The sequence below is a fragment of the Hyaena hyaena genome, unplaced genomic scaffold (assembly GCF_003009895.1).
Source record: "Hyaena hyaena isolate Hyena2069 unplaced genomic scaffold, ASM300989v1 scaffold_55, whole genome shotgun sequence".
In the NCBI taxonomy this organism is placed as follows: domain Eukaryota; kingdom Metazoa; phylum Chordata; class Mammalia; order Carnivora; family Hyaenidae; genus Hyaena; species Hyaena hyaena.
The window spans coordinates 354,442-380,828 of NW_024080687.1; the positions used below are offsets into that span (position 1 = coordinate 354,442).

The following is a 26,387-nucleotide window of genomic DNA, read 5'->3' on the forward strand; positions in this document are numbered from 1 at the left end:
GAAACCTCACCGTTTCCTTTTCAATGTATCATAATGATTTATTTTCTTGCATGTACTTCCTGTAATCTGTAGGCTAAAGATAAATGGGCACTGAGTTTGTTAAATGCTCTCTCCCCAGCACCCAGCCTAGCACCTGGCTTATGCTAGGCCCATTAAATATATATGTACATTTTTAAAGATTAATTTTATTTTTAGAAAGAGCACATGAGCAGGAGAGAGAGACAAAGAGAAGGGGGGGAGGGAGGGAAAGAAAGAGACAGGGAGGGAGAGAATCTTAAGCATGTTCCATGCTCAGTGAAGAGCCTGATGCAGGGCTTGATCCCACAACCCTGGAATCAAGACCTGAGCCAAAATCAGAAGTCAGACCCTCAACTAATTAGGCCTCCCAGACACTTCGATTAAATATTTTTGAATGAATTAATGAACAATTATCTAGGCCTAACCATACAGCATCAATGCCAAGAAATATCATGCCAACAGTATGATTGATTCCATCAGCCCTTTACCACCAACAATCCTAAGATTTTTCTTAATAATTTAAATACAGTCACGAAACTAACTGAATTTAGGGAACAGGAAACAATTAGTAATAAAACACAAATACATAATGAGATAGTAAATATTTAGTGCAAGCTACAAATATCACCAAAATTAACAGAAAGGATAGGTTTGAACTGGAGCAGATATGGAGGAATTCAAAGAAGAAAGGGTAACAGAGTTATACAATTAGAGATAATACAATACAACAAGGTAGAAAAGACGTAGCAGACATTCTAGATAAAACAGGTTTCCCAATGAGGTGATAACACAAGGAATACAAGGATTCTAAGGAGGTGGTTGCTGCTGACAACAGAAGAGACTCCGGAGAAGGAGTCTACATAGATACAACTTAACTACATCAAAACAACTCCAAATACACTTTTTTATATAGTAAAACAAAAATGCCACACTATGAAAGCAATAACACTAGTTTAGAAGTCAGAAGACTTGGGTTCTAGTACAGCGGTCATTACCTTGTTATTTGACCTCAATTCTCTGGGAATCAATGTCCTGAACTACAAAATAAAAGAGCTGGACTAGATTAGCTATGACAGTTACTCGAGCTCTGACCTTTTTGTGGATCTATGAGATTGTTCATCAAGAAAAAAATAAATCCAATAGAAGAAGCATATTGCATGCAATCAACACCATGAAAGTGGTGCAAAACAGACATGACAATCAAGAAGAAGGATCTTGAGTCTCCAAATAAGAAACACTTACACCTCAGTAATTATTTCCCCTTCAGAAAAGAATAATTATATCTGAGTTTAAAAATGTTTTACAATAGAAGGAACCAAAGAAAATAAACACTAGCCATACTTTAATAACTAACCTAGAGTTTAAATTTTTTCAAATGTCACTTTTCATCACATCTCAGTTAATTTTTAAGTAATAATAGTGGCTTTTATGCATACTGTAAGAAAGCTTCTCATCTCTTAGATCATAGATAAATATAGTCCCTAAATGCTTTTGAAAGTTAAAGTGAGCTTGAGAAAATGAGTCCATAAATGTGTTCTCTCTCATTAGCACTTCACAGATGAAGGGAAAATGATCTACATTACTGAAAAGAAATTCTCTTCTGCTCAGGGTGCACTTCAAAGAAAATCCTTTCTATCATTTTGATAATCTTAGGCCTTTAAAAAAATGTAGCTTGCTTCTTTTTAATGGATATTAATAATTTTAAATTATTTAAAGTGGATAAAGAATTAATATCCCTGCTCCCAAGCAGATCAATTAACTTTGAGGAGCCTAGTTATATCTTAACCAGAAACTGAGTTTGTGGGGCATGTGGGTGGCTCAGTCGGTTGAGTGTCCAACCCAATTTTGGCTCAGGTCATGATCTCACGGTTCGTGAGCTCAAGCGCTGCATTGGGTTCTGCACTGACAGCTTGGAGCCTGGAGCCTGGGGACTGCTTCAAATTCTCTCTCTCTCTCTCTCTCTCTCTCTCTCTCTCAAAAATAAACATTAAAAGGTAAAAAAAAAAAAAAAAAAAAAGGAAACTTCGAGTTTGTGTTTCTTCTTCCTACTCACACTGAGCATAATTCACCAGAATGTTCTCCAAAGCAGTTTGCAAAATTATTTGCAAAGAATTTTTTTTATTTTTCAAAGAGCCATATTAGATAAAAACATCTGAAAAGCCCTTATTTTCGCTACAAAATATGAGCCACTTAAAAAAGCAAAAATGTTCATGATTCCATATTTAAATATAGTTTACTCATAAGTTGAAGTGACTGCCTATGTTGAGTTCATATATTAATTGCCAGCACAATGAAAGGAATTTTGAGATTTTTTATACTTCAACAGGCATACACAGTATCTACTCATAAGTAGTTACTGAATTCCTACACTGTATCAGAACCTCTGCTAAGCACAAAAGAAAACAGCATGTACAAGACTAGTTAATAAAAGGATACCTGAATATAAGTCCATTTTTAAAGTAACTATAAACAGTATTTTATCACAATCAACCTCTATATAGCTTTTCAGATCCACAAAGAAATAAAATTTGTCAAATCAATGTTTTATACATAAAGCTATTGACAAGGAGGAAGATAAAGGAGGTACAGGAAAAACATCAGGGATATACTTTCATGCCTTTTATGTACCAGACTACTCTAAATCCTTCACAAACATCTCCCCCACAACAGATAATACAGTTTGTTGTCATCATCTTTTTCCAGTGAGAAATAGGAAATCAGGAGTTAAATAATTTGTCCAACACCAAAGAGCTAAAAAGAGGCAAAACGATAATCATACCCACATACGACTTTTAAGCCTTTTATTCTTCCCCTTCATCAATGCTGCTTCCTTTACAGACTACAAAGTGCTTTAAGATAGTTCATGTAATCTACTACCTGTAGTAAATACCATGTAGTTGCTTATCTCTATGGATCTTCTTTTCTAAGGTAGCGATTCTACCTGGAATGTCATAATCCCCAGACTTCATGTGAATGACAACTTTTACCTAACAAAGGCTTAAATATACCTTGCTTGACAACCCAGTACAGAACTGCCCCTTTATTTGAATCATAGCTGCATACTTTAAACACTATAATAATAATTACAAACATTTATTGAGCACTTATTATAGTATTTACCTGACATGTTGATACCCCTAAAACCTACAAAACTATCATTCCTGTTTTATAGTAACTTTATGTTTTCCCCTATTAGACTATAAATTTTGAATCATCATCCATACACAGCTTTACCTGGTAGATTTGATTGCCCACAGTAACACTGTTCTCATAGTCTTCAAATTCACGGGTATTAAAGCATTCAACATATCAATGTTGAAAGCTTTTCAAAAAATCTTTTTAAAAATATTTTGTATTTTGGGTCAACTGGGTGGCTCAGTCAGTTTAAGCATCTGAGTTTGGCTCAGGTCATGATCTCATGATTCTTGCGTTCAAGCCCCTCATCAGGCTCTGTATGGACAGCTCAGAGCCTGGAGACTGCTTCAGATTCTAGGTCTCCCTCTCTCTGCCCCTCCCCCCCCAAAAAGAAATAAAAATTAAAAATAATATATTTTTTATTTTTTTGAAAAACAAAAACCAAATTCTATAATATTTTACACTCAGTAAAGTTACTTTCCAATTTTTCCTACTAAAACAGAAAATCTTAAGAAATACAGGTCCATCAAGAATGGCAAATATTTTCATGGTTCTGAAAAACAGACCTAAACATTCAGATCAAACCAAGCTCCCAAATTATGGAACCATTCCTCACTTAAGATTACAATTTTTAATCTCCCCATCAAAGACTAAAATGAAGAACATACCACATTCAGAAGCTAGGTTAAATGCCAAAATTTCACAGACAGCAGCAAAAGGATTCCTGATCTACTTTTGATTCCATTTGGTTCTGGAAATTTTATCTTCATGTTTTACTACAGCACTGAAACTTTTCTGATGTCAAAAATCTTTTTTTACCAACTTCTTTCTCCAGTAAGCAAAGAAAATAATCAAATGCTAAGAAACAGAACTATTTTCTTTTCTTAGTGGCTGAATTTTCCTTAAATTATTTTTCTTATCCTCAGCAATAAAAAAAAACTCATACTGCCTAGATCATTAATTGAAAGATTCAAGCTGTTTGAAGATTCTATCTACACTGCTGATATACTTCTTGATTACAACAATCAAAATCTTAGATTATCACCACCATCACGAAGAAAAATATTCAGTGATTACAAGGTAACATGTCTAAAACAAACTTGCAACTGATCCAGCTAAAAATGTATTTTATATACACATATACAGATATAAAGACACTGTGAAAAATGTTAACAGCAAAATTAAGTACAGCATATAAAATATTCATTGTACAATTATTCTTTCAACTTTCCTATAAGATTTCAAAAGAAAATAGAAAGTCAGAACACCCTATCCTATTCATTTGAGAAACTGAGAGGAGTCAGATGAGTCTTTTTCCCCTTTTGAGTCAGAATATTTTAATATCAAAGAGAAGAGCCTTGTGCTAGTATGCCCATATACTTATTTAATGTATGCTGTAAAAATGTATAGTCAATGACCGTATCTTGATGATATTCAGAATTTTCATTATTTTCTTTAGCACTAACTCAGAATCAGGAAGCAAAGTATGTGCTAGAAACTATTTTCTAAAAATAAAACACTGATGACTGCCATTCTGGTCAACTAATTTTTCATACAGCAAAATCACTTCTGTAGTATCAATCTCAATGTATCTCTTATACTGAAAGTAATTATTAACTAGATAAAAATCACTTCTTCAGCACTAATAAGGAATACGAAGTTACAAGCAATGATATCTTCCCTTACCTACAACAAGAGTAGATTCACATCTGGCATCAATTTTTTTTCAAATGCAAAGTTAAATATCTACTAAATTCCTCACTGGACAGAATACAGAGTTGTGATGTAGAAAGATGTCAATTATTTACTCACTAAGTAATGTTATTCTACAACCATTATCTCTGCCAGATTTTATAAGGGTCTAGCAGCAATGTGACTAGTATCTGTTTTTGCTATTAGATGTGTAAATCTGTTCTCTTCTATGTGACTAGTATCTGTTTTTGCTATTAGATGTGTAAATCTGTTCTCTTCTATAACTTTAGCAACTTACAGTAATTGTCCTGGAAAACATTATTCTGTGCTCACACTAGAAAACACCTGTGTGTTTTACCAGTTATTATGGTTAACTTATACACAACAGCATAAGTTTCAATGGCTTTGTAACTAGACTTCATAAAAAAAAAAAAAAATGACACTTTTTTGGCTTTGGAAACTACAGAAAAATAGCTAACAAGTTCAGTTTCCAGATAGTTAAAACACCACGGGATGTATCTGAAATTCTCCTTTTTAGCTGCTTATACAACATTTAATATACATGCAGATCTCACTTGCCCTGGCACACAGAAATTAAAATTGAACATTCACATTGCAGTGATTATTACTGTCAATCTTTACAATAGTTTTGCAGGGTTTTTAAAAAATTATTAATAGTATTGGTCAGTAGTATCCCCTACTATTTAACATTACAGTAAAGCACCTTTTGAATAACTGGTCTATTTTGTGACTTAAGGATATGACACAAACAGTAATGAAAAAAATCAGATTAAAAAAAAACACATTAGCTTGCTTTTCCTGGAAAAGCAATCAAAGCAAAAGCAATCTGCATCCTGTTTTACATGTTAGTTAGCGCCAAATGACCAATTTTGTCCTGGTAGCACATGCGCTTAAAAACAAGTTATGGACGATCCTAAGGAAAAGTTTAAGTCTCCTGGCACCAACTACATAACAGGTTTTCTTTCACAAGAAAAAGAATTATGACCAGTGTTCTTGAGGAAGGTAAAATGTAGTGTGTCCTTTCCTATTAGGAGACAAAATGAATAAAATAATCATAAACTTGAAGCCCTTTGTCTAGCCTCTACTTAAGAAAACTGTTCCTTCTTTAGCTCAGCAAAGCTAAAGAAAGTGGTAAATGGATTTTATAAAACAGGTCATAAGTAACCCTTCCATGGGCCTAAAAATTCTCCTCTGCACATATATACAGGTTCACCCATAGGACATGAACATACTCTCTATAATCTTTCCCCCAGTATTGCAACAAACAGAGTCTGAACATCCAGGACAATTAAAACTACTGAAACTGTCCACCTTCAGACAGTAGCTGAAAGCAGTATGGGTACTATCTAAACACTATGTGTACACTATGTTTACTGGGAAACAAAAAACAAACAGAACCTCTTAATTGGTCTGTCCTCCTGTCATGAAATCTTTTTCATTTGTATGAAAATCTGTTTTCATTTTATGGAAATAATCAAAGGTTGACAGCTTCTAGAAAGTAAAGTTTTCCCCCAAACTTCAAAGACAGTAGCACAGAAAGTCAGAAAGTAACAAGATATAAGGAGACTATAAAATCATAGTCTTACATTTGTAAAATGTATGTGAACAAATTTCTTCACTGTGGACTACTCGGTTCCATAAGGGATTTACAACCCACAATATCAAAGATACTGATCTAAGGTAAAATGTGGTTAAATACTCATTTACTACTTATTAACTCTCATCATAGTAATCAATATTCAATCTCTCAAGGGGCTTCAGGTCATACTGCGTGAAAACACTATCTGCTCCCACTGTGTTGTATTTTGTACATGTTTATTGCTAAATACTATTTTTTAATAAGTCTTTCCCAATACTGTATTTTGAAAACAGCAATACTATGTTTTTTACCATTTTCTCACCAGCAGCAAAACAAAACTCAGGAGTTTAAATGATCTAAGGTCATTAAGATGGACTCCACACTCATGTCTGATTTCAAATGTGGTGCTCTCTCTCTATGCCAAAATGTTCTTAACATATTTATAGAATACCAAATACTTAAAGGGCACTCTGCTGGACCAATAACTTTGGAAAACTGAGTATACGTTCAGATGTCTAACCATAAAGAAAACATACTAGCAAAATTCTTCCATCAATACTGCTTAAAGACGAGCAGACATGAAGCATGCTTAAAGATGAGCAGACATGAAGCATCCCATTAAATAAACTTAAGGCAAAGCATTACTTATTCAACAGAGCCTGTAAGGCTAATAAGAAAGAAAAGCCTCATATTTTAATTTATAATTCCTATAAATAGTCATCTGTAGCTCATGCTCAATTATCTTATGAAAAATTATTACAAGGGCCAATAACTAGTAACATGTGAATATATACCAAGTTTCTACAGTCTGCTACAAAAGGTTAAGCTAATTTTTCTTAACATAACTTATAAACAGTTATCAAACATCCTTTATTTTGAATTATTTAAACAGAAAAAATTATTTACATACTCTTCTTAATGTTTTTGGTCTGCGGATGTGGCTGAATTCCTCCAGCTGGGAGTCCATAGGTGCTTATTCGTTGTACGAGACTTGCTACATTCCCATGTCTTTCCCGTTTAATGGGCAAACTGTCATCCTTGGATTCTGTCTCTCTCTTAATTTCCTATAAAAGGGGAAAAGAGTAAATAGGCAAACTAAGTTGTATTTTTTTAAATTAAATCCTCAAATGTAAAATACACCAAAAAACAGGAACAGTGATTATTATATAAAACATGATTATCAACACTCTTCAACATTTTTCTCTTCCCCACACACCACTAAAGTATGTAACACGCTTTGGTAGCCGTGAGTCATCATGAGTTTAAATCTTCTCAGAACTGAAGACAGAGGTAAAGAAAAAGAGGCTAAAACACCATCTCCACCCCAAGATACAAAAAAACTGAGATACATAAGCAATAAAGCAAACAATAATTCTAAGTCAGGGTGGGCAAACTTTTTCTATAAGGGGTTAGATAGTAAAATATTTTAGGATATATGGGCCATATAATCTGTTGGAAAAATGAACCGTGTCATTTGTAGAGCAAGAGCACTTATATACTTAAATGAATGAGCACAGCTATGTTCCAACAAAATTTTATTTATGAACACTAAAATTTCAATTTCATACAATTTTCACATGACATTAAATACTGTTCATGTGATTTCTTCCAACTATTTATAAAATTCTTAACTAGGATTCTCAGCTCATGGACATTATAAAAACAGGTCGTATTAGATTTGGCCAGTGGGCTGTAGCCTGATGAACCTTGTTCTAAGTCATAGGTCTAACAGAAAATATGCTAACCTTCAAGAAAAGAAGTATGAAACTAACAGAAGAGACATACAAAAGGGAAGTCAAACCATGATATTCAGTGGTTAAAAACTCAATTATCACAAGGTTATCAATTCTCCCTAAAATTGATATGATAATGCAATGCAATCCAATGACTATCACAGACTTGGGACAGCAATACACTAGTTTTAAACTTGTATAGAACAAAAGAGCAAGAACAGCCAGAATACTTCAGGGGGAAAATAGGTGAGGGTTTTTTCTTTTTAAAGTAAGAGATCAAAAAAAAGTTATAAAATACTATAAATTAAGACAGTGAGGTACTACCATAAAAACAAACATACTGATAAATGAAACAGAATAGTCCATAGACAGACAAGCTTGATTTCTAACAGACAAAAAGTGAAGAAAAATACATGATGCTTATAAAACTAATGTTTCGTATTTAGAGGGCTGGGAGAAAACTGGATTCCTCACTCACATTTGATATTAAAATTAACAACTTCTGTTCATTAAAGGTAACCATTAAAAAAGCAAATTACTAACCAGAAGATATTTTTCATGTAGAAAGTTAACAAAGAATTCGATCTCCAGGTATTTACTGCTACCACAATGTTAACCAGTTATTATTCTCTATCTGGTAGGATTTCAGACAATTTTCACTTCTTTACACCATTTAGAAGTGTCTGACGTTTCCTTTGTTTTTTGTTTTACTTTTCTTTTTTTATATATTTTTAATGTGTATTTAATTTTGAGAGAGAGAGAGAGAGAGAGAGAGAGAGAGAGAGACACAGAATCTGAAGCAGGCTCCAGGTTCTAAGCTGTCAGAACAGAGTCCGATGTGGGGCTCGAACTCACAAACTGCAAGATCATGACCTGAGCCAAAGTCAGACGCCTAACCGACTGAGCCACCCAGATGCCCCTGATTTGGTTTTTTTCGTAACAATGCATATAATCTTACAATAAGAAAAAGGTTTTCATTTTGGGCAAACCATTACCTTGGTAAAGAATTGTGAAAAATTATTAAAGTACAAATCAGGGAAGACACTATTTCAAAGTAGGCCACTTCTTTTTTATTGTTAATGCACTTAAGGAAAAATACTTCAATTCGCTATTAACACATAACATACCAGACACCTGAAAACCTCACAGTTTTCAGACTGTGCTAAGTATTTTTCAAACTCATAAAAGGATAAAATCTTTATAAAGAACGGTACTTACAAATCAATATGCTAAAATGTATTCACTTTGAATACTGTCTCAAAAGCTATCTATATTAACAACAACAACAAAAAGGTCCTGTCTCTGAGAGCTATTGTTTCCTAATACAGGACACCAGAAATGGCTTGACATTCAAATTTTGTTCCACTAGGAAAGTAACTCCAATTTGACCAAATGTGATTAAAAGTACAAGTTCAGGAGACAGAAGACCTGGGTATAAATCATGATTCTATCCAGGTCACTGGCTACATAATGTTAAATATTTGTGTGATCTTTTAATAAAGATTAACCACATGAATAAGTAAGATATACTGAGATAATATTTCTTGTTTCTAAAAAAATTGCAAGCAAAAATTGCTCAAGATCTAGAAACGTATTTTCAAGTTTATTTTGAGAGAGACAGAGAGACAGAGAGAGAGAGACAGAGAGAGAGACAGAGAGACAGAGAGAGACAGAGACAGAGAGAGAGAGAGAGAGAGAGAGAGAGAGAGAGAGAGAGAACGTGCGTACTCGAGCAGGGTAGGGGCAGAGAGAGAGAGAGAGAGAAAAAATCCCAAGCAAGCTCTGCTCTGTCAGCAAAAAGCCAGGCTTGAACTCTCGAACCATGAGATCATGACCTGAGCCAAACAAGGAGTCAGATGCTTAACCGACTGAGCCACCCTGGTGCCACAAGATCTAGAAACATTTTAAGGACCTTCAATATTCACAGAGACATAATCACATTCAAGAATGTTAGATATAATAAATCTTCCGAGGACACAAAATACAAAAGGCAAGGGGGAAAATGAATTAGAAATACATAATCTACAATGAATAGAGAAGCCTCAAGTTTACAACCTTCCAAATACACAGTGCCAACTAAGATGTTACCACAAGTACCAAGTGACCTCAAGGCTCTAAGTAAAACTACAAGTAAAGTTTACATTGGGCTCTACCTCTTCCTCCTCTGGAACCCCTTCCTGCTACAATCCACTACCACCAAATACATACACACTCCCTCACCAACTTCCTTCTTCCCTAATTCCTGAACACACAGTGCCTCCAAATTACTCCTTGGCTATCATCTTCACAACCAAATTTTACTGAGCACCTATGAGGTGTTAGTCAAGTTCTCAGTGTTTCTTCCTTCTTCTGCCCTTTACTTCCTTTTACCTAATCAGCCAGTAAATAAAACAGATGTTAACACAGTAGCATCTTTTCTCCTCCAACTTCATTTCCTTTCCTGATTTTAAAAATGATTCCAGGAAATCCAATGAAAAAGAATCCGCACTTAAGAAGAGTATCATGTAGAGGCGCCTGGGTGGCTCAGTCGATTGAGCATCAGGCTTCTGCTCAGGTCATGACCTCACGGTTCGTGGGTTCGAGCCCCACATTGGGCTCTGTGCTGACAGCTCACAGTCTGGAGCCTGTCTTCAGATTCTGTGTCTCCCTCTCACTCTGACCCTCCCCTGCTCACGCTGTCTCTCTCTCTCTCAAAAATAAATAAATAACATCAAAAAAAATTAAAAAAAAGAAGAGTATCATGTATTAACAAACTCAGAAAAACTTTTCATTTTGACCTACAAATGAGAAAAATCTCCTATAAAATGGGTTACTATCAATGCAAAACTAGCCAACAAAAAGACAATGTACATAATCTCCACACAAATGCTATTTGTGCTTTCAGTCCTAGGTTGAAGGGATTTTAGGATAAGAACTGCAGGTAACAAGGGCTAGTGAATCTATGACTCAAAAGACATCAGGCCTACATGGAGATCCTTTTCCCACAGCTGCTAGACTCCTTGAGGCCACAGATAACATGATCAAGCAGATGACAAGTGCTGATCCAAAAACCAAGGTCAGGAGATATCCCAGAAACCTAGCTTCCAGCACTCAAACTTTCCTGATTTAAATTATTTCTACAACTTGAGGGGTGCCTGTGTGGCTCAGTTGGTTACAGGACCGACTTTGGCTCAGGTCATGACCTCATAGTTCGTGAGTTTGAGTCCTGCATCAGGGTCTGCGCTGACAGCTCAGAGCTGGAGACTGCTTTGGATTCTATGCCTTCCTCTCTCTCTGCCCCTCCCTAGTTTCTACTCTGTCTCTTTGTCTCAAAAATAAACATTAAAAAAAATTTTTTTTATAATTTATTTCTACAACTTGAAATACCTTAGCAGGAACAAAATTTATTAACTCCTTAAGGGAAAAAATTAGAATTTAACTTCCCAGGGTAAGTCCCAGGTGAACATTAACATAGTTTATGAATTTAAATTTATGGTGTAAAACGTAGGATATAAAGGGTTTGGAAGAGAATAGAAGTAATTCAGTTAAAAATAATTTTTATAGATAGCAGTGTAGAAGGTATCTGCCAAATTCTCAAAAGTGGAAGGAGGTTGGGGGAGGGCTGTAAGGAAAGAAATGTACTTTTCACAACAGCCACTTCTATATTCCTTGAATTCTGTCTCAATATGTATTATTTCAGTGATTTTTTTTAAATAAAAATTTTGTGTGCTCAGAAATAGCAGTGCTACAAGTTGAACTGTTCTAGGGCATTTGGAGAAAGATCTAAAAAAAATAGATAAAAGTATTCTGAAAAGTGATGAAAAGAAGACAGGCCAGCCAAGAGACTGCAAGGTTCCTTAGAACCTGGTTAGTGAGCACACTAGGTTGCTTTTTGCCTCATATATTCTATACTGACTACTGGAGAAGCCAGCAACATGTTAATGCCAATGAGAGGAGAAGGGGGGAATCCTCAAGAAAAGCCTGCTCTCTCCAGCCAAAAGACCAACAAAAGGGTAGCCCAGCCAAGACAGAAAACTCTTGGCCAATAAAATCACTCTACTGTAGTCAAATAACACAGAAAAAAAAAAAAAAAAAAAAGACGATCGTAGCCCCCTCCCCACCCATGCCAGCCAAAGCTAAGTAGACCTAGACTTCCAAGCTTACCAGGCTGTAACCAGATACCCCAATCACAACCACTACTCTACTCCCCAGCCAGGGTGGTGTCAGAGAAGGCCAAGTGGAGAGCCAAGACTCTCTTCTCCACCAGGTGGGAATGAGCCCCTTCCCCTCCTATTGCCAGGGGAGGCCACAAGGCAGCACTAATGAGGCACACTTGTCCTTCAGTCAAGGATTCAAAGGAGGCCAAGTGGAGCCTGAACTCCTACCCTACCCAGCAGTAACCAGAAGCCCCTCTCCAAGTGTCAATGGAGACCAGAGTGGAAAACTGGAGTTGGAGGTAACTCATTTTTCTTTTTTCAGCACAAGTTCTCTCTTTAGTAAAATAAAGTTTAAATTTAGATCCACGGTCATCAACCAATTTTATGATTTTTTTAATAGTTTTACTGCCAATACTTCTACCAAGACTTGAACGCAAATCCTCCTCAGCTTTTAATAACAAGTCCTGACAAATGTCTGTTTTCTCTCCTTTCTCAGTAACTGAAACAACTTTCCAAAGGCATTTGATTGAGCCCCCTCATCTTCTTAGAACTATCTTTTCCATTCCAAAGGGCTTAAAAAATAAAGCAGTAATAATAATAATTTCCACCAGATCACTTTTCTAAATACAAGACTTTAGTTCCCTAGAAAAGACCTATCAAAATTAGTTTTACCCTAAGGAGCTAGAGTTTACACAAATCCTAACACACTAAAAGCTTTTCTATTGTCTAGCTTCTCACACAGTTGGCCCACTCTTAAACAGACCTGATCTGTTCCATGATAACCAGCACCAAGACTACAGATGCGGTTTAGGGAAACAGGCTAATCAAGCTAACTGCTTCTCATATTTTCTCATTTTAATTACTTTCCTCTTTATTTTTGTCCTTACTTAAAAAACAACTGGCTTTTCTTAATGGAGATTAGAAAAGTTCTTATTACCTATTTCATTATTAACATCTGATTTAACAGTACCTGGTATAGTACAGGTAGTGGGGACAAAAACAAGCCAAAACAAAACAAAACAAAACCTATTTGTTAACTAAATTAACAATGTAGGTGATTTCCTTCTCTGATTTTCCCTTTATGAAATGGACAGTTCCTGAGCAAAAAAATAACATAATGGAATAATAAATTCATTACGTATCTACATGCAAAGTAGACAGTCAAAATCTAAGTCCTACCAACAGCTCCAACAGGGGGGATTCCCCACACTTCCACAGTAAGAAATGCATGCTCTAGAGTGAAACACCTTTAAGGAAGAACACACAGGAGGCATGTGTGTGGGTATAGGGGAGGAGGGAGTAAGAAGTCAAGCAGAGGTCTATACAGCCGGACTCTAGAGGCCATGCTCCTTTCTTAAAGTCATGATTATCTTCCTGACAGCTCTGGTAGAGGGGCTGGCAGCCACATCTATCACAGCAAGCCTACCTGCTCCTAATATCAAGATCCTTTGCAAAAGGATTTCATTCCTAATCTCTCTATACCTTTCTGGGTTTTTCTGACCAAATAACCTCAGAGCTGCTATCCGAGAACATCCAAATTAAAGTATCAAATGCTATTTTCCACCTCCCGCCACTCAATTTTTCTCTTTCAAAGCACTAATGACTATCAAAAATTATCATCTTATTCATTTATTTTTTTCACATGTTTTCCACCCACCATTGAAAATAAATTCACAAAGAGAAGGGAACTAACTTGTTTTATCCACTACTGTGTCCCCAGCATCTATTAAAAGTCCTAACACATAGAAAGAACCTCAGTAAATATTTGAATAAATGAATAAATCACAAATAGAAAAGAATAAAACAAAAGAAAAGCAGGGTATGGGGAGGCTATACCACAGTACTGCCAATGATCTTACTAAAACATAGCTCAATATAGAGTACCTGGGAAATTGGGTTTTTTTAACAGGGATACTGAAGAGACTCATGATCTAAAAGGAATTGAAAATCCTGCTACACAACTGCTGTAAAAAGAGACATGTGTTTGATGAAAACTACAGGCTTCAAAGACAGCTGAGAAGTATCCCCTACTTGGTGCTAAAGTTGCTGCTAATCTTACTTGGAATAGAGAAAGAAAGCTCTTGTTTTACTTACATTAAACATAACTCACTAGCTGGACTACATTTCATATGAAGCATGTATTCCTTGTGTTATGCCACCACTGAGACTGTAATGTAACTACGGTGTAAGCTATCCTGTTCTTACGGATACACTGGGCCTTCTACTTTCCCTGACTTGTATAATTAAACATTGTTTTTCAGCACAATTTCTAGGGATGGAGGTGACAGAAGAACAAAAGTGAAACTCTGATTTCATTTTATAAAGTTACCTACAGATAACTTCATATAAGCACTACAAGTTGGCTTCATTTTTAAGTATCTTTTTATTTTTACATTTTTTGCATGTTTCCATTCCATCTTTAGTCTTTGAAATGCCCTCATGTCAATCTCAAATTTAGTTCTGGGGGAGAAAAGTTTATTTCCATAAAATTGCATTTTGAGGAAGCAGTTTGATTTTTCTTTCCAAGGGTCAATTCTAAAGGTTATCAAAAGCACTTAATCTTGCCATTCTAACATCTTTCAACTATGCCGATGCTACTGAAGAATTTCAATGGCTAAGATTCATGTCACTTTGTCCTTAGATTCTTAAAAGCAGGGAATGTTACAAAATGGTCGTATTTCTCTAATAACCAGCACCTGCTACGTAAAATATGTTTCTCATCTAAAGACAGGCTGATATTTGCCTGTCACAGAGCTATCTACTACCAAGTCCTTGGCCCACCAACTATCACAAGTTTGATTTGGGGCATGAATGACATATTCTCTAATTTTCAAAGATGTCAGAATAAAGTGAGAAAACGTATGGGAACATGCAAACTCTTAACACAAATAAAAGGTATTATGCCTACTAGCTATCCATTTGCTTCTGTTTTCGCTGCACCACTTCTACTACACTTTATAGCCTCAACTCTCTCTTTAATAAAAATCTTTCCTTTTCACTAAGATTAATCCATTAAAGCATTCTTTCTTCTTTCTCCTGTCTCCAAAACCTGTGATTTCCCTAGTATCTTTTAAACAGTCTTAATACCTCTAAATGATACTCAAAATGCACTATACACTGGCTTCAATCCATACTTTTGGCCTTAAATCCCATTATACACACCCCCATAGAAAAACTTTCATTCAGTCATAAGCCATCCATTATTTTTACCACAAAACATTTTGCACCTCTGCCAGACATAGAGCACACTAATTATGCATCTAACTTCCTATCTTTAAAGACCAACTCAAGTGTTACTTTCAAAATCTTCTCTGAAAAATGTTTTCCAATTAGCACCCATCATCTTTACGACATATTGGACAATCAGCCAAAAGGGCGCTGCAGTTTACCTACTTTCATGCTGTTGTCTCCCCCAAAAAAAGTAAATTGTGGGAATTCTTCTCAACACAACCCAAAAACACTTCATAGTCAATTACTAAGCATTTGTTTAATGGAGTATTTACTTTGTTTCATCTCAGGTACAGCAGAGTGCCAAATATCAACAAGTAACGGGGATACTGAATCTCAAACTTTATACTAACAAATAAATCAGACACTTGAGTCTCAACTTTAGTCCAAAACATTGAAGTTGAGAATGTGGAAAGATCTGATAAACTAGCAAGTTTCTTCCCAATTATGGCTTAATTCTTAAACCCTACAAATCCATGAGCAAAGAGTAGACTATTCAGTATTTTTATGTGGAAAAAAGTTTAATTAGTGCCTAAATCATAGCTGTACAAAAAATAAAGACTGATGAATGATTCATGATGAAAATAAAAACTTTAAAACTAATGAAAACATAGAAGATTAGTATCTTTAAACCTTCCCTGCTCCCAAGTGATACTCAGACAAGTCACAAAAGCACTTCATGAAAGAGAAAAAGATGCATAAGCAGAAAGAAGACAAAAGCCTAGTATTCACAATACAGACTTCACAGTATTCACAGTAAGAAGTACTACAAATCAATGAGAATGAACAAGAACTCAATGGAAAAATGCAGAGAAATATCTGAACAAACTAGACACAGGTAAAGAAATTCAAGTGGCCAATAAATGCGAAAAGGTGTGTAACTTCCTTGTAATCACAAAAATGAAACACTGTGATCTGTGGATACTATTATAGATCTATATGAGTAAAAAGAAAAAAAAATGAAAATCTGATGGTATCAAAGGTTTATAAGAACATGGAAGAAAGGTACTCTTTTATACAACTGGTAGGAATTTCAATATAATGGTATAATTAATTAGTGAGAAACTATATAGTGTCTAATTCAGTGGAATATGTGAACAGCCTAGGATGCAGCAAATTCTCAGCTATTTAACCCTCAAAGAGATATTCACTGCAGCACTGTTTTCAATACCTTAAAAAAAAAAAAAAAGGAAAATAGCCCTAATATTCATAAAATGTGGTAAAGACCTAAAACGGAATACTATATGACTGCTAAAAAGGAATCTCTACTCTAAAACTACATGTGTATTCTTAAACATCTAACCTTCAGGGGGCAGGAGGAGGATCACACACTAAAATACTACTGATTCTGTGAAAAATAAATCAAACACTAAAAATATCAACGATTATGTAAAAAAAAAAAAGAAAGAAAGAAAGAAAGAAGAGTAGGGTTTGGGACATACCACTTTAAACCTATACAACTTTGGAACCTAGGCACTAAAAATGAAAATAAAAATAAATAACAATAACTGAAACCTTGGAAAATGGGTAATAACTTAAGACCACCCAACAGTCATGACAAATGAATCCATTTGCCTCCATATCTATTAAAAATGCATAGGGGGACTATGGTTGGCTTAGTCAGTTAAGGGTCTGACTTTTGGCTTTGGCTCAGGTCATGATATCTCACGTTCATGAGTTCAAGCCCCACACTGGGCTTTGTGCTGATAGTATGGAACCCACTTAAGATTCTCTCTCTCCACTCTCCTCCTCCTCCCCAAGAGCTCTCCCTCTCTCTCAAAATAAATAAATAAGCTTAAAAAATATTTTTTTAATGCATAAAAGCAATAAAGTAGATAGGGTGGCTTACGGGTGCTAAGACGATGCAGAGAGAAGAGGTTAGCACCAGGAGTTAAAAGCTAGAACTTTTTTGCTAAGACAGTTCAACTTTGAGGAAAGTACCCAGATACAGATGATCACCTTAACAAAAAAAAAAAAAAAGGAAAAAAAAAGGTTTCATTTAAGAGTTAAAAGACCTCCTGTTAATGCAAGCAGTCAAGCTTAGAGCCTTCATTTAAGAGTTAAAAGAACTGTTTATGCAAGCAGCCAAGCTTAGAGACTATCCCTTTCTTACTAAAAAGATAAAAACGATAATTCTACACTCTTTATCACAGCTCCCTTTACCTAGAAAATAAATTAACACAACTTTCTCATTGTCAGGACATCATGCCTCTATTAACCAATCAGTTATGAGCTAACTGCACAGTGTTACAAAAACAGGATGTAGCAAACATGTTGTGTATCACATTGAAAGGCACATTAAATGTTAAGAAGTTGCAATATGACACAATAATTATGTCAATGTCTAAATCACACAAAATATTATTTTTTATGTACAAATATATACGTATTAGAGGGATACATATAACCTCAGAATATGGAGGTTAGGAGGAGAGGGAAATGATAAAAGGAGGTAACGATGAACTCAATTTTATCTGTAATGTTCTATTATAAAAGTAACACTCTAAAGCAACAATGACAAAATGATAACATTCTATACCTAAATTCATGGATCCTTGTTCTATATCCTCTGTAAAATATCTTTAAATCAAGTAAAAGTGAAATAACACTGCAGAGACAATGAAATAAACAGTTTGTCACAAAACAAATTTAGTGTCTATAAAGTTTCTTTTCCATAGTCTGCAAAAATGATTTAACTTTTCCATCCATCTTCCAGCCCAACTGAAATATCAATGCCCTTCAATATAGCTATCTGAAACTGTAACAGGGATGTGAATTTCTGAAGCTTCATTAGTTCTACCTCCACTTCATAGTCTTAGATTTACAAGTAACATGTAACAATACATGAAGCATAAAAGGCTTATTTACAGGTGGACAATGAATTATAAATTACAACGTTCCTTTGAATCTTCACATATACATCTGAACTGATAAAGTCAACTGTCATTATCTACTGCTACTGATTGCCTATGCTTAATGTTTCAATAAAAATTTAACTTTGGGGGCTCAGTCGATTAAGCATCTGACTTCCACTCAGGTCAAGATCTCACGGTTCCAGCCCCACTTCAGGTGAGCTCAAGCTCTGCTTCAGATGAACTTGAGCCCCACTTTAGGCTCTGTGCTGACAGTATGGAGCCTGCATGGTATTCTCTCTCAACCTCTCTCTCTCTCCCTTGCTCACTCGTGCTGTCTCTCTCTCAAAAATAAAGTAAACCTCTAAAAAAGATTTAACTCTGGATTAATTTTAGGTTTACAGAAAAATTACAAAGGTAGTAAACAGAGTTCCCATATCCCCTTATTCAGTTTCTCCTAATGTTGCATCTTGCATAACCATATTACACTTGTCAAAACTAAGAAGTTACCACTAGTACATTACTACTAACTAAACCACTGACTAGATTTCATCAGCTTTTTCACTAATATCCATTTTTGTTCCAGATTCCAACCCAGGATATCACAATATATTTGATCACAAGTCTCGTTAGGCTTGTCTAGTCAACATCAGCTTCTCAGCCTTTCCTTGATTTCCATGACCCTGAAATTTTCTTTAAGCACTGCTCAGGTATTTTGTAGTGTCTTCAGTTTGGGTTTGATGCTTTTTCTCATGCTTAGACTGGGATTATGGGTTTTGGGGAAGAAGAAATACCACAGAGGTAAAGAGGATACATGATATCAACATATCATTGATGATGTTAGCTTTTAACACTTGGTTATGGTAGTATTTGCCAGCTTTCTCCACTGTAAAGTTACTATTTTTCTCTTCCACCTATTTTTAACTCCAGCCCATTCCTAAGGGATGCTTTTGAGGGGAAGGAAGGGAAGGAAAGGGAAGGAAGTATTTACAAATATTTGAAATAATTCTCTGAGATCTATTTCTTCTCTTCCACCATTTATTTACTCAACCATTTATCTATATCAGCATGGACTCATGTATATTTATGCTACACTTTGGGTAATTATCAAGTATTAGATTATTCTGTTGCTTAAATTAGTCCAGCTCTAGACCCTGGAAGCTGACCTGGAAAGTCTTTAGATTGGCTCTAATGCCGCTTTGACACAGGCCATCATTTTGTTGGGTTTTTTTGAGCACTTCTTTACTTTCTGGTACTATGTATGAAATGGTCCAGGGTCACTGTCTATTTTCCTTGCCACAGCCCAAGAATCAGCTATTTGTCTAAGGAGCCTTACTTCTTTTGTTGGAGAATAAGATTTAGAAAGTAAAATCTGATAACTGGAGATAGTCACTGCTACTGGCGTGTCACTGTTTCTAGGCCCTCTCAGTGGAGACAGCTGAGAAATACGTGTACGTTTATCAACCCAAGTACTAACATACACATAATTTCTGCACGTGTTGATACGTATTTTAAACTAAACATGAGTTCATACTGCTATCTCCCATTCTAATTTGGTATCCTGTGGTTACTTTTTAATCCCAGATTATGCTTCCCTCTATTATTCAGCGTTCTCAAACTGCATTATCTATTCTCAGGCAGTGCATTAAATTCAAGTTTTAGTGTTCACTGTCATGAAACAAGAAAGTAAAATGTATTTCAAAATGAAGTCCCATGATAGTCATCTCCACTACTGGGACAATGCATCAACACAATTAAGAGAACTATATAGTGGCGCCTGGGTGGCTCAGTCAGTTGAGCGTCCAACTCTTGATTTTGGCTCAGGCCACAATCTCAGGGTCATGGGATTGATCCACCCTAAGTGTGGAACCTGCTTAGGATTCTCTCTCTCTCTCTCTCTCTCTCTCTCCCCCCTGCCCTTTTCCCCAGCTCGTGCTCTCTCCTTAAAATAAGTAAAATGAAAAAAAATTTTAACCATATTAATACTTAACTTTTAATGTATTTTTATTTAGTGTTCTATTACTTCAATACATTTTCTCTAAAAAGCCACTTTCTTTTTTTTTAAAGAGAGAGGTGAGAGAGCAATGTCACTGCTTACCATTTACTATCAATACGCCATTTTAAGGATAAGAAAACAGGTAAGTTATGTGGTTTGACCTACATCAAATGACCAGCAAAGGAAAAAGCTAGAACTTGACCATATTTAAATCCATTTATTCTACTTCAGTTTCCAAGGTATCTTCATTAGACTCCATTGTAGGTTATAAGAAATAAGTCAATTTATTAAACAAAGAATAAAAACAAAAGCAACCTTCCCCTATAACAAATTCAAGTCCTTATTACAGCTTTTCTCAGCTGTTTCAAGAAATAAAATGTATGTAGGTAGAGTATAGTTAGTTCACCTTCTCTGAAATCAATTAGCATTACAGTATGAGCTCATATTTAGAGGTAAAACCACAATTAAACACAAAATATTATTTAAATGCCCACAGTGTGCAGGTATTCTTAACAATTACTATGTAAAGTGGACAGAAAAATTAAACACATTCTAGCCCTCCCAGAAGAAGTCATAATCAATCTAAGGAGGCCAGTAATAAGTAAGTAAAAGAAAACTAATAAAGGTACCAAGATACTTATAAATGAAATATAAATAAACAGATATTCTTTTTTTTTTTTTTCCTACTCTAAACTTTGTCTGCAAAAGACTTAAGAATCTTGATTGTTTTCTGGCAGAGGTAACTATAATATTCACTAACAGAATATTTGGTGGTTAGTTGGAGGCAAACTGCTACTTTGATCAGTTAACTGCTACTGTGCTGCCACTTAAAATAGAAACCTAAGACATTTGCAAAGGGGCTACAAAAGCAAGAGGATACAATTAGACTTGAGTAAATGATCCTGGATTTCAGCTCCTGTTGGATTCTCCCTCTTAGCTAGCCAACACTGCGTAAGCCATTTAACCTCTCATCTGTAGGTCACCATATTTAAAAATGGGGTCAACACCCACCCTACTTACTTTACAAGGCTTGAAGGCTCAAATGAGAATGTACACAGCAAAACTACTTTGCAAATTACAAAGTGCTACCCAAACACACAGTATTATTTATTTTTATAAAAAGACAGGTAAATAGATACATACATACATATATAAGCACACAGGTGCACACATATACACACAGCGTTATTATCCACCAAGACACCAAGCAACTGTAGAGTAAAAACTTACTTTCAACATTTTAGTTTTTAAAATACATGTATTTCTTAAAGTTAAAGATCAAATCCTACAAGGCAACAGCTTAAAATTCAGGTGAGAGTACTTACCTTAACAAAATTATCAGGAAACATTCCTCTTCTCCCATTTAGTTCTCCTTCCAGCCATCCTTCCTCCTGTAGTTTTTTAACATTCCTGATGATTTCACCAACTCGAATAGTTAATTCATCATCATGTATAGCATCATAGTCATACTCCACAATATAGTCAACTAAAAAAAGAAAAATAAATAAATGTCTAAAATTTAATTCATTAAATATAATTAACCATATTAATAAATTTAAAACTAAGAAACCTGTTTAACAACATTACAAAGATATCATCATCAAGGCTTACTTCAATGATTTTAAATATTTGGCTACATCTGCAAATTTCTCCATTGCCTTAGTATAAAGCATAGTACAAATTTTAAGTACAAGCCTCAATACAATGTATAATTCATATCATCAGGTGTTCTTATGGTCAGATGTATACATTGTTTGTAATGACAATGTCTAATGGTGGACCCTATAACCGTCTCTTGATATTCATGTCCTTGTGCAATTCCCTCTTGACTGTAAACATGACTTATGACTGATTTCTAACCAACAGAATATGACAAAGATGATGGTATGTAACTATTTAAGACTATAATGTCCATCTTGCTAGGAAACTCTCACACTTGCTGGCTTTGAAGATGCAAGCTGTTTTGCTGTGAGCTGGCCTATGGAGAAACTGATGAAGGTCTCTGGCTGAAAGCCAGCAAAACACTGAGGCTATCAGTCCGAGAGCCTAGGGAGAACTAAATGATGCCAACATCACTGCCAACTGCAGAGTACTCAGTCATGTCCAGACTTACTGAATCATAAAAATTGTGAGATCATATATGTGTATTGTTTTAAGCTGCTAACTTTATGGCAATATTGCTACTAAACAATAGAAAATGAATAAGCCCTTATGTAAAGATTAATAAGGATCTACTTTGCCACCTTTAAGTATAGAATTTTAGATTATAGGACATCATATATGCATACTATTAATATCTTACAGGATTAAATACAGGAAAAGTATTACAGATTTCATATTCAAGATGGTAGACTAGCTATACCTCCATTGATCTTTTCATCCTATGAGAACAATTTTTAAAAAGCATACACAAGCATGTACACACACACACACACCTATAACCGAAAGAAAAAGTTGGGGGGAAAGGATTACAAACAGACACTGACTCCCTCTTCTTTTTTCCTTTTTTATTGAACCTTGATTTTGATCAGGTATTTTGAGACCTTTTACTTTTACAAATGAGGCTTTTCTCAATCCCAGAGGGTTAAATCTTTACTAGTTTAGACCAGTATTTTTCAAATACTAATCTACAATCAAGTCATCTTGTTGACTTACAGAAATTATCTGGTTGACTCTTGCTTAAATGCAGACTCTGAAAAGGCCCCAGCTGCCTAATGTTGCTGGTCAAAGAGGCAAAGGTCTAAAGATAGTTTATTTAGAGTAATATCTCTCTCTCTATCTCTCTCATACACACACACACACACACACACATACACACACACACACACACACACACACACAGTTTTTCAAATACACATGTGATGGATGCATTCTAACCAATAAGATATGAGCAGGGGTTCTGGGAAAGTTTTACCCATTCTTACAAACAAAACAAAAGGAAAAAAACGTCCTTCTGAAGACTTTGGATGTTCTTCCGTGAGAATGTAATGCCCAAAATGGCCAAAACTATTTAAGACAAGAAAAAACAGCAAGAGATTGTCTCAATCTCTTTTAATTTTTAATGTTTATTTATTTTGAGAGAGAGAGAGAGAGAGAGACAGAGACAGAGACAGAGAGTGAGCAGGGGTGGGGCAGAGAGAGAGGGAGACACAGAATCCGAACAGGAAGCAGGTTCTGAGCTGTCAGCACAGAGCCTGATGCAGGGCTCGAACCCATAATTGACATATTGACCTGGGCTGAAGTCGGATGCTCAACCGACTGAGCCACCCAGGCGCCCCTCAATTCCTTCTTAAGATTAAAAAAAAAAAAAAAAAAAGGTTTAGGATTAAAGAGGAAAAAAACAAAGAAAATGACCTGGATCTTTGCCAGAATGATCCAACTGCCAAATTAACCAACCCCTATGCTACAATACCTTTAGTTTTGTTTTAGCAGTATGTTTTTTCTTAACTGTCAAGTAAATTTTATTTTTTTTTTTAATGTTTGTTTATTTTTTCTTAAGAGAGAGAGAGCACGAGCAGGGGATGGGGCAGAAAGAGTGGGAGTCACAGTATCCGAAGCAGGCTCCAGGCTCAGAACTGTCAGCTCAGAACTCATCATCATCAGAGCTCAGACTCCAGCTCAGAACTGCATCAGAGTCTGATGCAGGCCTCGAACCCATGAGTGAGGTCATGACCTGAGCCTAAGTGGGACCCTCAACCGACTGAACCATCCAGGAGCCCCAACTGCTGTTAAGTAAATTTCAGACAGGATTTCTATTTACAGCTGAAAACATCCCAACTTGAGAAGAAAGCAGGAAAGAAATTTTTCAAATTTATGAAAATGGATCCATAACTAACAAAGCCAGGAAAAGAAAGCCCAGAGAACTTCAGGAAACTATAACGGAGATACCACATTGCTCTGCAGGATCCCATAAAGACTAAATATTCAGAAAAGGAGGGCTCATGAGAAATGCAGAAATGAAAATAGGGAATTATCTCTACATGAAAGAGCTAATACCCACTGTCAACAACAGCTCCAAGACAATAATGCTAAGGAGGTAGGCATTTTTCTCTGAAGGCCAAAAACTAAAGGATTAATCCCCATTCTCCACCTTCCTGGCTGCACCCCTCACACATACACACAGAGTTTGGGGAAACTAGTAAAGTTCCTATGGATGAGTGCTTAATTTCTTGCTTTCTTAGAGAAAGGACTACTGATTCTGTTAATTTAGGTCTCCACAGCAATGCACAGCTCCCTGCTTGCTAATTCTAAACTAACGCTGTAAGTCCTGCCTACATAAATAGTGTCCCCAGCTTGTTATTTATTATTTACCCATAAATATAAACAGACAATAATTAATCATGAAAAACCATAATAAAATGAAAAACTACTTCTGGATGGAACATATACCCACCTTTCAACCCTCCAAAACAATTCAGTCCGAAAGCCATTAGGTACAGAAAAGCACAGTGGGAGAAAGGGGGTGAAGTCTGGGGGGCGGGAGTGGGGTGGAGTGAAGGAGGCATCTGGTGTGAGAATCAAAGACCAAGAAAAGTAAAAAAGTAAAAGAGGTATCCAAAACCAGGGTACAAGTAAAGGCAGGCGTCAAGCTATGAGAGCCAGAGTATGGTAAGGAGAGCAGCCACCTATGGGAGTTTTCCTAGCACAGCATACCAGCACTCTAAGGCAAGGTGAAGAGGGCATCTATACAGAGGCAACCTGACAAGGTTTATCAGAGCCCAAGCACAATGGAGAGGACATCCAAGCTGAGGGGTAGCTTGCTGAGGGATATCAAAGGCCAAATGGTATTGGGGATGGGGAGGAAGATTTCCGTGCAGAGATATGGAAGGGCAAAGGTAACCTAGAATGAAGACTAAATAGCCCAAGCAGAAGAGGGTGTCCGTGCAAGGGTGAGAGTGAAGAGTGACAGCTGTGATGGAAGACTGGCTACATCCAAGGGATTGATTAAATAAGTAGATATATTAAGGATAATGGAAGCCAAGTTTCTCTATGTCAGAGAAGGGAATTGCAAACATAAGGGAGAAAAAGCTAGGTTCAATCCTGTAATACTAAATGAGAAGAATCACCATGTACTTACGGTTTTCAATACATAGCTATACACACACAAAACACATACTCATAAACACACCAGCCTGTCCACTGAAAATCAGCAACAGTCCAATGGCAATGAGCAAACCTAATGCGCAGATCCTGTCAACACCACTTACTACTAAAAAGAACTAGGAATCCTTGGGAAGACAGGCAATTCCGCCTCTGAGGCAGGAAAAGTACAAGATAAGACAGGAACACAGTATTGTGCCACAAAGCAAGGAAGTTAAAGAAAGATAAGGTGATGCCAAAGGACAGAGAGAAGTAGTATCAAAAAGGCTCCTACTGGCCACAAAAGGACAATGTGGGCATCAAAATAAACAATGACAGTAACAGAATATATCCAACTGAATAAAATAAGAAACTATGAGTCCATACAGTATAAATAAATGTTAATTGTTTAAGTCTATGATTAGATTCTGATTAAGTAGTAGATCCTGATTTGTAGAAAATACACACTAAAATATTCAGGATAGAGGCATCAGTCAGGAAGAGATTTTTTTTGTACTGTACTTATTTCTACAACTTATCATTTCAAAATAAAAAAGTTAAACATGTACAAATTTGTATCCTCAAGAGATATAACAAAGTTCATAAAGTCAACATTAAATGCTATGAAAAAATAAGAAAATAAAAAGGGTTTGGAAAGTTGTGTCTTCCAGCATGTCTCATTAACTTTTTTTTAAGTTTATTTTTTTATTTATTTTTGAGAGAGAGAGAAAGAGAGCAAGTGGGGTAGGGACAGACAGCAAGAGAGACAGAATCCCAAGCAGGCTTTGAACTGTCAGCACAGAGCCCAATGCTGAGCTCAAACTCAAGAACCCTGAGATCATGACTAGAATCAAAATCAAGAGTTGGATGGTCAACAGACTGGGCCACCCAGGCACCCCATTAACTGTGTTTTCTTTT

The 26,387-nt window shown here is 35.8% G+C and overlaps 1 protein-coding gene across 2 annotated transcripts in view; it reads right to left on the bottom strand.

Moving 5' to 3' along the window:
- LOC120231239 (CD2 associated protein) overlaps positions 1 to 26,387 on the bottom strand; it is a 131,641-nt gene that overhangs the window by 75,911 nt on the left and 29,343 nt on the right. For both annotated transcript variants that reach the window (XM_039231233.1, XM_039231232.1), the window contains exons 2-3: positions 21,716 to 21,876; positions 7,356 to 7,509 (exon numbers count right to left, since the gene is read on the bottom strand). In XM_039231233.1, coding sequence (XP_039087164.1) covers positions 7,356 to 7,509; positions 21,716 to 21,876 — 315 coding nt within the window. The remainder of the gene's footprint in view (positions 1 to 7,355; positions 7,510 to 21,715; positions 21,877 to 26,387) is intronic.